This window comes from Peromyscus maniculatus, chromosome 8, assembly GCF_049852395.1.
Source record: "Peromyscus maniculatus bairdii isolate BWxNUB_F1_BW_parent chromosome 8, HU_Pman_BW_mat_3.1, whole genome shotgun sequence".
Classification (NCBI taxonomy): domain Eukaryota; kingdom Metazoa; phylum Chordata; class Mammalia; order Rodentia; family Cricetidae; genus Peromyscus; species Peromyscus maniculatus.
The window spans coordinates 10301013-10314772 of NC_134859.1; the positions used below are offsets into that span (position 1 = coordinate 10301013).

At 54.1% G+C, this 13760-nt stretch overlaps 1 protein-coding gene across 2 annotated transcripts in view; it reads left to right on the forward strand.

The window, feature by feature from the left end:
* The first annotated feature begins 2386 nt into the window (after nt 1-2386).
* Nucleotides 2387-13760, forward strand: part of Ppl (periplakin) — a 56024-nt gene continuing 44650 nt past the window's right edge. Inside the window, exon 1 of one of the 2 annotated variants that reach the window (XM_076577937.1) lies at nt 2387-2426. Coding sequence is in view for 1 of the 2 variants with exons in the window: in XM_006984667.4 (XP_006984729.2) it covers nt 6728-6789 (62 nt within the window). In the remaining variant the exon portion in view is untranslated. Of the gene's footprint in view, nt 2427-6577; nt 6790-13760 lie in introns of those variants that run through there. The other variant, XM_006984667.4, reaches the window with a different exon arrangement.

Below are 13760 nucleotides of genomic sequence, written 5' to 3' on the forward strand. Positions count from 1 at the left end.
TCATTTCCCAGTACTCATGAGGCAGCTCAAACCTGGATGTGATTCCTGTTCCAGAGATCCAATGCCCTTGTTTGCACCAGACACACATGTGGTGCACATAAACACACATGCCAAATACTCATTTACATAAGCTAAATAGAACATGTTTATTTCTATTTATTTATTCATTTATTTATTTTTGAGGCAGGGTTTCTCTGTGTAGCCCTGACTGTCCTGGAACTCACTCTGTAGACCAGGCTGGCCTCAAACTCGGATATCTTCCTGCCTCTGCCTCCCAAGTGCTGGGATTAAAGGCGTGCTCCACCTCTGCCTGACTCAATATGTTTTTTTTAAATGGGGCTGGTAGAGCACACTTGTAGTTCCATTGCTGGGAGGCAGAGATAGGTAGATCCCTGGGAGTTCTCTGGCTACCTAGCAAGGCCCAGGTCCAAGTGAGAGACCCTATCTCAAAAAAACAAAAAGGAACCAATGTAGACAGTGCCTGAGGAACCCCTACCCAAGGTCGCCTACACACACACACACACACACACACACACACACACACACACACACACGCACGCACGCACACACGCACGATATACCCATGCATACTTAAACACCCAAACACAAGGGTGTGCAAATGCATGGACACAGAGAGAAAACCAACATGGCTGCCTGCTTTCCTGTCCCACCGTCTTCCCGATGGGAAGGGCCCCACATGTGGGATGTGTCCTGTAACTCCTGGGCTGGATGGACAGAAGGTGCTGTGTAAATGGATGGTTGCACAAGAAGGAAGCATGGGTCCACCTCTTTCTCTGGCAAGAAATGCAGGAGAACGTGAGGGACCTCATGCCTACAATTGAGGGTCTTCTCTTCCCCAACACCCTCAGCCTTGAGTCTGACCACTTTCCCCCCACGGTGTTCCCAGGCCCCTACTCAGTATCGTCTTTCTGTGCTTTGCCCCTTTGTCTGATGGGCTGCTGTTTGGGGACCTTGAACTTACCGCATCTCCTGTCCTCACCCTGCTTCTCCACGGCAAAGTCCTCTGAGGGCCCCACCCTGATATCACGTACTGAGGAGCCGGAACTTGACTTGTCAAATAATATCTGCTCAATAAGTATCGGATGATGTGATGGGCTGGGGATGTGACACAGCTGACCGAGTACTTACCTAGCACACACAAACCCCTGGCTGCCATCTCTCACACCACACAAACCAGGTACTCCTGTAATTCCAGTACTTAGGAGTAGGTGGAGGCAGGAGGATTGGAAATTCAAGGTTATCCTCAGCTGTATAATGAACTTGAGGCTAGCCTGGCCTACAAAGGGAGCTTGAGGCCAGCTTGACTCCCTGAGATCCTGTCTATAAATGAATGAGTAAATATTGGATGGATGGATGGATGGATGGATGGATGGATGGATGGATGGATGGATGAAGAAAGAAAGAAAGGAAGGAAGGAAGGAAGGAAGGAAGAAAGAAAGAGAAAGAAAGAAAGAAAGAAAGAAAGAAAGAAAGAAAGAAAGAAAGAAAGAAAGAAAGAAAGAAAGAAAGAAAGAAAGAAACCGCTTCTCTAACTCTTGCCTGGTGCTCTGGGGATCTTCCCTGGGACCACCCTCATTCACTCGGTGAGAATACTGAAAATCGTCTTTGTCCAGCACGTGGTCAATGCTGGCAGCAGGGGGGTGAGAGGGCTGGCCCAGCACATGGTCCCGAGTCCCCAGGAACTGCCCTGAGAGGCATGTCGTGATCATATGGCCACAGCCGAGAGGCATGCAGAAGAAGTGGTTCATTCATCATTTTCACCAAGGCTCATTGGGTGATCGGCTGTGAGGATGCGCGTTTCATTGGCATTACTGTTTTGTGTCTTCATGGATTCTATGGAGTTGGTATCAGGATGCTCCCTTTTGCAGATGTGGAAACAGGTTCAGAGAGTTGAAGATTCTTGCTCAGGGTCACACCACATGGAGATGAAAGAACTCAGACAGGACACTTCAGCTCCCAAGTTCTGCTCACTTAACAGAGAGGGCAAATGACCTCCCAAGGTCACACAAGTGGGGGAATGGCCGAGCTGGCTTTTGGGCCCAGATGGGCTTCAAGCTAACATCTAGTTTGATTTCTAGTTCTGTGCCTTGTAGCCTGATTCATCTATCACTTGGGATTCTGGGCATTGGAGGGAACAAGGCCCTGACCTTCTGACCCGACCAGCCCCAGGGTCATTCACACCCTAGAAACTGGCCCAAGAATGTCGCTGCACTGGTCTGGTCTGCATGAGCCTGGCAGGGCTCAGAAAGGGAGGAGCGGGCAGCAGGCAGGAAGAAGCAGCTGGGCGTGGACAGGAGGCAGGGCAGTCTGTCCTGCAGGGATGCTGTGCCTGGCAGAGCCTGTTCAGCCCCACCTAGAGGCACTCTGCCCTGACAGGATGACCTCCTTGCAGAGAAACCCTCATGGTGAGTGTGGGAGGACCAGGGGTAGTCCTAGAGGGAGATGTCTGAGCTTCGGATTCACCCCTTTGTGGCTGGGCCATGTAGGGAGAGGGCCAGGGCCCTGGGGTTCAGAGCAATCACCGTTCAACTGTAGTGGGTGTTGTCTCCATATTTTGGCAACATACCCAACTGTACAGGTGCATACCTGCGTCTGGGGAGGGTAGCAGGGAGTCATGGGAACCTGTCCTCCTGGAGTGGCCACTGGGTGGGTCTACCCATGAGGCAGGAGGAGGCTGACAGGGGCCCAATGGGTGAGGGACTGAGGTAAATGTTCTAGGGGTGACTCAGGAGCAAGAAGACTCAGTGAGTCACCCTGGACCCTCTTCGGTGCCCTCTCCAGAGCTCAGCTTCCCTCTTGTGGAGGGGAAACTATGGGGAGCTCTAGTGAGGGGGAGCAGCTCCGGGTTAGGCATGAGTCAGCCCATGTGAGCTGAAGGGCCAGCTTGACTTTCTATCCAAAGAATTGTCCGGCAGGAAAAGTAAATACGTGTTGCACAATACAGAGCGGAGCTGGGCCAGCCCCCTCCTGTCCTCTGGGAGTGTGGGGAGGAGAGGCCTGTAGACCCAGGGCTCCGAATTCAGCCCTTTGCACTGACTGCCCCTTATATATTAGTGAAGCAGCCCAGAGTGGTTAAGCCACCTGCTGAGATCACACAGCCAGGATTCAAACCCAGGCTGGTTTTGAACTGTGTTTTTCAGATAGTCCCCAAACTGTCTGCTTTTGTGTTCCAGAGGATGGCTGCTCACTAAAAAGCCGTTTTCATCTGGCTGGTTATCTCAGTGGGTAGAGCATGGTGCTAATAAAATGCAGGTTTTGGGCCCTCTGAAGACCCCATTCAATCATGATCTCAGAGGGAGAAACCTGGAACTGGACGTAAGGGCCTCACACATGCCAGGCAACAGTATACCACTGAGCCCTGTCCCCAGCTCTTCGGACTTTTTGTTGGTTAAGTCACTCAAGCTAGCCTTGAACTCACACACACACTCTTCTCTTTTAAGAGGTGACGTAGGCAGACAAGGAGCACCACCTCTATCAGGCCAAGTAGCTCAAGGTCATTGGCTGAGAGATTGATTACCCACTACAGGGAATCCCGGAGGCTTCACTTCACAGGGAGCCTCAGCTGAAGTGACAGGTCTCTGCCGCCATGCCTGCTGGGAGTCTGTATCTACCAGAAAGTGTTCCCCAGGAGAAGGTGGAGCCATGTAGGAGATGAGAGAGGGACTATCCATGAGGATGGACCTGGCCTCCCGCCCTGGGAGAAGAAGGCTCCATCCTGGTCCTGTAAGCATGGCCCTCTCTCTGTTCCCCAGCTGAGAGAATGTTGTTCTTCCTGTTTCAAACTGGTTCAAAGTGAGCGTGGAGTGCGCATTCCTCTCCAACTTCTGGGGAAATGCTGAGCACAAAGAGGGTGTGGGTGACCCTTGCAATAATGAAGTCCCTCCTTCCAGCTTTGGAAAGGGACAGGTGTGAAAGGCCAAGGGTCACTGGTTGCTGGGCACTGGATGGGCCTGCAGGTGCCTCCTCAACGAGGTTTGACCATCCTGGAACAAGTCCTACTCAGCCCCAGTGCTGGCCTCCCCGCCCCCGCCCCAGCAGAGGAGATGAGTCACTTGGCAGAAGACAGCTTGCCAATGCCAAATTAACCCCATCTGGCCCCCAGAGGATGTACAGGTGAGGGCAGGTCCCCCACCCCATCCTGCCTGCCCACAGACGTGTGGACGGCATGTGCATACACACGTGCACACACACCCATGCACACACACACACAGCTGCACCAGGCCTGGCCTGGCTGTTTTTAGAACGTGGAGCGAGAAGGCGGGTGAGGGCCAAGTGGAATTCCTCCCTTAATCTGTTAATTCCCTCCAACACTCCTGGGCTGGGCCCAGCTGAGTCAGTGGGCACCAGGCCCAGCTGCCCTGAGCCTGGGAGTGGAAGCTGTGGTGGGTAGAGAGAGGGGTGTCCAGATTTTGGGCACTTGCAGCTGGTGGATGGGGCCACAGACCAGTCAGGCACTGTGACTCTCAATATGGCTCCCTTCCCAAGAGAAAAAGCTGAGATGCCAGATCCCTCCTAAGCAGGGAATCCCAGAGGGTTCACTTCGCAGGGAGCACACAGGAGACTGGATCATCAACTATCAATGTTGTTGATGTTGTTGTTACTCTGCAGTGCGCCAAGCCTGTGAGCCTGGAATTCCCGGTGCATAGGCCTCCCCAAATCACTTCACACCCGCCCACCCGCTCACCCACCCAGGAATTGTTGAGAAGAGGATTTGAGTGTTTGGGGAAATCTGGAGTTTTATTCAGAGCTGTACCTGGCATCCAATGAGCTGACGTCCTGTAGCAAAGGACGCGTCCCTGTTTTTTTGAGTCCTGTCTAATCACAACCAGGCTGTGCTAGGGACTCTCTATGAAGGATCTCAGCCCATGCCAGTCACTCACAGGTTTACCCACTTCACAGACGGGGAAAACAGAGGCCCAGAGAGACAAAGGGGCTTGTTCACTGTTCCCCACAGATGAAAAGACACCAAGTAAAGATTCAAACACCGGTCTGTCCTGGCTGCCCCCCTCCTTCCCTGGTGAAGAGTCTTGTTCATCCTCGGGGAAGTCAAGGCTAACAGTTTCTCATGGGTCCTTCCAGAAGCTTTCTGTGTGTACAAAAGCATATTGTACAGGTATCGCACCCACCAGCTCTCAGGAGCTGCACTCCTTGCTTCAACCTCCATAGTTTAAAAAGTATATTTATTTTTTAAATCATGTGTATGTGGGTGGGTACATGCATGGGTATGTGCACATGACAGCGGGTACCTGTGGAGTCCAGAGGAAGGCATCAGATTCACTAGGGCTGGAGACACCAAACATGGGTTCTGGGAACTGACAGGGGTCCTCTGCAGGAGCAGCATGTTCTCTTAGCAGCTGAGCCCATCCCCCACACCTACCCCAGCACCAGCCTCCCTATTTTAAACCGTGGGACAGAGGCTGCAGACAGACAGCTGAACTTGAATCCAAGTCTCCTGATGCTGTGATCAAGGCCCACAGCTGTCCTTCCCTTTCCACTCTCAAGACCTCATCTCCGGCTTGAACTCTAAGCCCTTTGGCTGTCTGTGGAGTCTCTCCAGAGGGCCTCTTCCCAGATGAGCTCCACCCGACCCCCAACCCCAGGGTGGCACTGAGTCCTCTCAGCTGTCTCCACTCTCACTCCTACCCAGACTCAGTTTTCCACCAGTCAACAAAAAGAGATGCGTCCCTTTGAGCTCGAGATGTGTCCCTTTGAGCTCGTGGGATGCAGGTACAACTCCGAATGGGATAAAACTCCCATGTTTCCACCAGCCTTCTGCTCCCAGCTCCTTCTCACCCCAGGACATGCTGGCAGGATTACACAACGTTGCTATTCTCAGCCAGATCTAAGCAGCTTTTATGACCCACCATGAAGTCTCTATCATGCCAGGGCCCGGGGTTATGAAAGTTTCTAGGGATATTTATGTTCTCCCCAGCTGGCCTGGGTGGCAGTGGTGGCCAAGCTTCTTGCTTGTTTGAGCTGGCACTGTGTGCCAAGCTTTTTGGTGAATTAGCTTCAGGAATCCCCTCTAGCCCTTCCGGATGTGGGTCGTTATCATCCTCTGGCAAGGGAAGAAACCGAGGCAGAGGCAGTAAGTAAAACACGACACAGAGAGCCCTTGACTGTAGGTGGCCACAGGATCTGAATTCAGTACCACGCCATCATCATCACCAGTCACGTTGTCCCCACCATGAGTGTGATTGACCATGCAGGGCGCAGGGACCCCACCACCACCTCCAGTCTCCCACATCTGTCTAAGGTTCCAGCTGGGAGTCATCAAAAGAGTGTCTTGGTGTCTTGATAAGCCCAGGTAAACCCTTCAGCCAGGGGGCGCGCCAGCCCCGACGTGCATGATGGGCGCGGTCTCGTGTTCCGGCGCAGGTGGACTGGGAGTCCCGGTTCTGGCTACCGGCTGCGCAGCCTCTGCAGTACCAGGCGGCGGGGGCGGTGTCCGGCGGGGACCTAGGCAGCGCGCTTGAAGCCCCGCCCGCAAGGTAAGCGCCACCTTCCCGGGGAGCGGCAGGCCGGCGAGTGGCGGGCGATCGCCCCGCCCTGTCCCAGTAGTGACCCAGAGCCACGGCCCTCCTCACTAGGGGCTCCGCGCGCCGCCGCCGCTGCTGCCGCCGCCTTTCACCTGAGCCCGCCGCCCGCTTTCGGTGCGCGCCGGGCCTGTCGCCGTGTCCCAGGTCCCTCCGTCCCAAGCGCCACCATGCACTCGCTCTTCAGGAAGAAAAACAAAGGCAAATACAGCCCAACGGTGCAGACCCGGAGGTGAGGGGGGCACCCTGGGCTGGGATGCGGGAGACTCAGAGCTGAGCCAGGAGTTGACGATGCGTGGGGACGCCGGGCGGAGGTCCCTCTAGAGCGGGAAGTTCTACCCTGGTGGGATGGGACCCGTGAGGGGCACAAGAGGCTCTAGAGCCCCAGGATGCTCTACTTGGGGGCCTTAATGGTGGGGACTTGAGTAGGGAGTACAAGGGTAGGGTGCTCCCCCGAGGGACTTGGGGACCGAGCAGGTGCTGCTGGCGTTGGGCTGCGAGAGATGGTGACTCCAAGGGCGGGCCACCTGTCCTGACATTCCCGGGCTGCACCTGCCTGCTTGCGTTGGAGCACTCAAAGGCCGCGGTGGGTGCAGGGGCCGCGTGGGGCCCAGGTTTAGGCATTCCCAGGCTCTCTGGAGTCGCCGCTCGGCGGGCTGGGTGTGGACGGGCCTCTTTCTCACTGCATGATTTCCGAGGGGTGTGGCTCCCGGCGCTTCCCCACCCCCCTAGCCCCGAAACTGGCCGCGTCTGCCATCCCTGGGAACAGTCCCAGAGCCGCCCGAGAAGCGAATGACATGTCTTGATGCGTCTGGATGGAGAAGCAGCCCACGTCGGTTTTGATAAGCCTAATGTATTCATTCGTTTAATAACCGGTTTGGGGGAGACTGGTGGAGTTGCTGAGATTGAGGGAAGAGGTGGAACTCGTGCCTCTGCCTTGATACCTCACTAGGGGAAATGGGGGGGGGGGATCTTCAGGCAGAGAAGTAACAAATGTCGCAACTCACCTGGCTGAGAGATCCTCCTACACCTAGCTGTCCTCCACTGGCCCATGAGCAGTTCCTCTCATTCCCCAGACCTCAGCTGGAGGCAAGAGGGGAGACTCCGGCCCAGGGCTTCCCAGGGCTTCTCTGCCATTCAACCTAGACCCACCTATGAGACAGGTGCCCTGGGCACTGCAGCCTGAGAGTGTGGCCTGCAGGTTCTTACGCTTTCAGAAACTAGGCTGCCCCGTGGTCCACTGACAGGACTGTCTGAAGTTCAGAGTAATTTCTTCCCTTGTTCTGAGGTCCCCTCCCCTCTCCTGCCCTCCCCTCATCAACCCTGTCTTTCACAACCTCGGAGACTGGGCAAGGCCCTTGATGCTGTTCCTCTGAGGCCCATCCAGCTGGCTGTCAGACCCAGCTGGGGTCCCATCCAGTGCTTGTGCTGTTCTCTTGAGGATTGCACAATCGGATACTCCATGCCAGTCCCACAAGGGGTCAGGCCCCTGTGGTCCTCAGCAGGAGAAGAGTCACACATCCCAGGAGCTGGGCCAGGTCCCAACCCCACACTCCCAGCCCTCCAGCCCCGAAGGCCTGGGCTGGGACCTAACAGCAAAGCCAAGAGAGCAGAGATGGAGGAAGGAAGAGCTCCATCTTTTCCAGCCACAGGGACACAGAGAGCCCTGCGGTTAAGTGCTGGGGTCCTGCCAGCCTCTGGCCTAGGCAGTCCCTCTCCGTCCTTGGCTACCAGTCTTGGCATGGACCTCAGCTCAGAGGTCTCTTGCTCCAGGACAGGGTGAAGCCTCCTTTAGGCTCCCATGGCCTTGTGGTCACTCAGCCCTGAGTGGGGACCAGACACTTCTCTTCATGGTCTCCCATCCCAGGGTGCTCTCTGTTCCCACCCCCTTGCTGGAGGACCGGCTCCTGACAAAACTGTGGGGTGGGGCCACCTTGTGCCTACTCAGTCTCTCTCTCTCTCTCTCTCTATATATATATATATATATATATATACACACACACACACACACACACACACACACACACACACACACACACATATCACCTTTTCTTTCTTCCTTTCTTTCTTTTTTTATTTTTGTTTTTTGAGACAGCCCTTACCATGTAGCTCAGGTTTACCTTGAAACCACTGTGCAGCCCAGCCTGGCCTTGAACTCCATCCTCCTGCCTCAGCCTCCCCAGAGTTGTGACTACAAGAATCCCTGTAGCATTGGCTGGTGCCCAGCCAGCCCTGTAGCAACCACAGTGGTGGTGGTGGTGGTGGTGGCGGTGTGTGTCCCCTTATTGTTCTGAACTGCGGTTGCTAGCCATAGGGATCAGCCCCTGAGTTATTCCCTCCCTCTGAGTTCTCTGTGACTCCTCTGTTGATGTTTGAGGGAGAGGGCAGTCCCGGGGGAAGGAACTCGGGTCCAGGGAGCAGGAGGCTTTGTTGCTCACCCAGGTTTTGCTAACTCGTGGGCAGCTCTGAACCTCATTTTCCCTGCCTGAAAAAGCACGGGATGATCAGCCTTTCACCAGTGGAGGGCTGGAGAAAACAATCCCCAGCATATCAGAAATACCCAAGCAAGGGCTGTTAGTGTTTCCCCAAACTCAGGGGACCCAGCAGCCCTGAGGCAACCTTCCACCCAGGCGGCCAAGGGCTTGGGCAGCACAAGTCCCTGTCAAGGAACAGAGAGGCACTCTCCCTGTTTGTCTGCCTTTCACAGCTGACAGGGGTTGAGGGGTGCTAGGCAGGGTGTGAACCCCGCTGCTCCTGTCACCCTGGTTCCTAATGACAGGTGTGGGAGTTGGTGTTCACACCTGAACTAATGACAGGGTCAGGCTTGGTGGTGCAGGTCACTGAGGATAGCATCCAGACTAACAGGGAGGGACTGGAGGGGACATGCTCCCCCTCTCCTGGCTGTACAACTTAGTGGGGATTCTTCACCTTTCCGAGCCACCTTCTCACCTGGAATGGGGATAACAGAGTGTCTGCCTGTGAGTGTCAGCTAAGGACTAAGTGAAATAACCCAGAGAAAAGGGTGAGATCCATAGGGAGTGTCCACATAAGGTGATGATGATGATGATGATACAAATTTGAGGTCTTTGTGGCTGGGGCTGTAGATCAGTTGGTACAGTGCTTGTCTAGCATGCACGAAGCCCTGGGTTTGAGTCCCCAGACTGTATAAAAACAAGCATGGTAGCACATACCTGTCATCCCAGCACTTGGAATGTAAAGGCAGGGGAGTCAGAAGTTCAAGGTCATCCCTGTGTACAGAGAGGGTCTGAGGCCAGCCGAAGCTGCATGAGACCCTGTCTGAAAACAAGCATACAAATGCAGAGGATGTGCTTATTTTACCCAGGAACAAACCACGATGATCCCGGTGGGTGGGGCAAAGCGGAGGGGGACCTTGACAGCTCCCTGCACTCAGCTGTGGCGTCACACTGGGGAGATGAGGTTAAGCTTAAACACGGGTCTGACCATGTGACTGTTGGATGGATGGGGGCAGGTGGGCAAGGTCTGCAGCCCACCCACTCTGTTCTGGAACTGTGTGAGTGAGGTTGTCAGGTCGCAGTGCATCTAGACCAGGGAGGACTTCCTGGGAAAGATGTCTGAGTGGAGCAGTTAAGATCATCTGGCTTTGGGGTCAGACTGAATCCACAGACAGAAACTTGACTTCAATGAGCGACCTCTGTGAGTTACAGGTCAGCTCAGTCTACGTAGAGACCTTGTCTAAAAAATGAAATAGAACTGATCTCACATGTCCACCTCCAGTCATGTGCCCCCCATGACATAGCCTCTGGCTGTGTTATGAGTGTGTGACATACATGAGTCATGACATACACTCACGGCTGGGTCAGAACACCTGGCAAACACAACTTAAGGCGGCGGGGGAGGAGGGGTGCAGGGAGGGTGCGGAGGGGGGTGTGTGGGGGCGGCGGTACTTTAGCTCACAGTTCTAGGACATGGTCTGTCGCAGTGGGGACGTGTGGCGGCAGGAGTGTGAGGCCGCTGGTCACCCCGCACCCTCAGTGTGCAGGAAGGGATGGACACTGGTGCTTAGGTCACTTTCTCCTTTTTCTTCAGTCTGGGGCCCCAGCTCATGGGACGGTGCAGCCTGCATTCAGGGTGGGTCTTCTCACCTCAACTAACCTAATCTAGAAACTCTCTGGCGGACATGCCCAGAAGTTTGTCTCCAAAATGATCCTAGTTTTTAAAAAGTCGGCAATCAAGAGGGACAGCATGAATGACTCTGCCCCGGTGGGAGGATCCTGTGTGGAGCGAGGGGACTGGCAGGAAGCATGTCTTGGGGCACCTTGGCCATCTTGGTGGCTAAGAGCAGTGGTTGATGTCCACTAGGCATGAGTTGAAGCCCCAGCCAGCTAGCTGTGCCTCACCTGAACTGTGTGACTTTGAGGAGGTCACTTCCTATCTCTGAACCTCAGTTTCATCATCTGAGCAATGGGAGCAGTGATACAAACGCCACTTGGACCAGCTGCTGAGTGGATCAGCAAATTGACTGGGTGGTAGGCCCAGCTCTGGAGCTGTCCCAGAGGAAGGAGCCATCCCTCACTGATTGATAGAGATAATTGATAGAGGGAACTGAACCTATGTCTGGAAGCCTACCAGGCAGCAGACTCACGGAGGCCATGCGTGGACCCGTTGATGAATGACAGCTGGAGGGAGAAGATTAGGGGAGGGCCTGTTAGCGAAGCTCACTACCCTCTAGGTACCTGGTGTCTTAGGCAGAGTGAACTGCCCACTACTTCCCTGCACCTGCCCAGGGTCACATGGCTGGGATATGGTAGCATGTCATTCTGACTGCATGCCCGCAGATGGAGTGGGTTCCACTTCCCAGAGGAGAAAAGTGAAGCTGAATGTAAAGGCGCCACCCTGGACTCACAAGTGGCCAATGCTGGGACCCAGTTCCTCAGGAGGATCCCACCCCATACCTGAGGCTGGTGGCAGCCCAGTCCAGGGACTCTCAAGCCAGATGGCAGAGTGTTGACTCCAGCTCTGCAGACATTGCACTATGCCCTCCCTTATTGTCCTTAGGCATAGGGTTGGACAAAGTGTGTTTAGGCAACATCTCAACTTACAATGCAGCCCAAGGTAGCCTTGAACTCACTATATATCCCAAGCTGGCTTCAGACTCATTCTGTAACCCAGACTGACCCCAATTAACCATGTAACCCAGATGAGCTTTGAAATCATGACAGTTCTCCTGCCTAAGCTCCCCATGTGTTGGGATTGTCTTTGTGAGCTGCCACCTCCTGACTGGCTGCTCTCCTCTCTGTAGACGATGTTGGCAGATGAAGAGATCTGGGCCAGAGCTGGCCTCAGCCTGTGGGCAGTGCTGCTAATGAAGGTGGTGGGCAGGCAGTGTCAGTGGCCAGCCTTGGGGGCGCGTTGTTTTGGAAAGCATAGCTCAGCTGACACCCTGTAAGTGTTAGTTAACACCCAAAGCTGAGGGGACAGGATCACGTACTCCCAGGGCACAGCAATCCCCTGGAGGCAGTGTGGAACCTCACTGGCACTGTCTGTGCCCTCCTGCCTGCCTCAGCCTGTCCAGGCAGCGGAAGAGGAAACTGGCCTCCGGGCTTCTCTTCTTTCTGTTTTGCAGCCTCCTAAGCCTGAGAAGCCTCCTGCTGCCCGGTTCTCCCTTAAATGGCTCCTCACTCGGGCTGCCTCCAGAACTCACAGCCCCCTCTTGGGCCCTGGATGCCTGCAGCTGCCTGCTGGCATTCCTGTTCTAACCCAGTGGTCCATCCCCCTGCTGCAGGCATGGCCAGTGTTGCATGTGATGACAGCGTCCGGACTGTTTAACTTGACTCTTTGTTCTGGGACACGGGCAATGGCGCCCTGCACGGCGTGAGTGCCTATCCTGTCTCCATGCTCTCCTGGTCATCCACAAGGCCTTCGCCCAGGCTGTGCCTTCTGCCTAAAGCGCCCTTCCCATCTCCGCTGCTTCTTCTCCCCGATTGACTTCGGTTCCCAGGGGATCCCCCACCCCAAAGCCTCTCTACTGGGATACGCCCATCCTCCCAGCCCATTGCCTCACCTAAATCAGTGTTACCTCAGGGTCATTTGGGTCTGTGTGGTAACCCACTGGACCATGAGTGAAAGAATGGGGGCAGCCATCGGATCAGAGGCTAGGGAATGGAGGAGATAAGTAGATGGGGGTAGAGTTCTCTCTGGAACAGGGACACCTAGAGCTTGAGAAATATGGCCCCACCCCCATCCAGTCTCTGTCCTGGACTAGGGAGGAGGCAGAGTAAACAACAGGTAACAGAGAAGGGCACTGGGTACTGAAATATAGGAAGGGGGTGGGGGCATCTAAGCAGATGGGCAGGCAGGATTGATAGAGATAATTCCAGAGGGGACTTCATGAGACACATTGTATCCTCGTGGGGTCATGCTGAGCAGGGGAAGCAAGTGGATGAAAGGTGAGAGATGTCAGTTGTTAAAAATGCGCAAACAGCAGTCAGGTGTGGTGATGCAGACCTGAGATCCCAGCACCGGTGAGGCCAAGGCAGGAAGACTGTGAGGTCAGGGCAATCTAGGTCACACAGTGAGACCTTATTTCAAAACCAAGCAAAAGCATCTAACAACAGCCACAAAATGGAAAAAACACAAAGCAATTTTATTTAGCACAAAGCCAAAGCTTGGATGTAGACAAACAGATATATTAAAAATACAAATGGGGGTGGCCAGAACGATGCTTCTGCAACTAAGAAGACAAGTTGCTCTTACAGAAGACCTGGGTTCAGTTCTTAATACCACATGGTGGTTGACAACCTCATGCAATGCCAGTCCCAAGGGGTCCAACGCCCTTTCCTGACCTCCTCAAGCACCAGGCACACTTGGGGTATGTAGATGTACATGCAAGGAAAACACCCTTAGAAATAATAAATATGTAAAAATAAAAAAATAAAATTGTATATTCCTGATAGGGAGGCTAGAAAGGTGATATAAATGACCTTTTATTTCTTTTTAAAGAAAACCTGAAGTGAATATGGCCATGAAAGGACATCCACTTAGTCCTGGTGGCAGACAGAGGGGTGACCACTTCTTTTTGATACTATTCTGCTAGCTGGACTGGGTCATGATGATTTACCTCTCAGAGTGACATTCTAATACCCAGAGGCACCATGGTTAGCTTGAGCCCTGTAAATACCATAGGGATCTTCAAGACCAGGTTCATGACCCAAAGCAACCTGA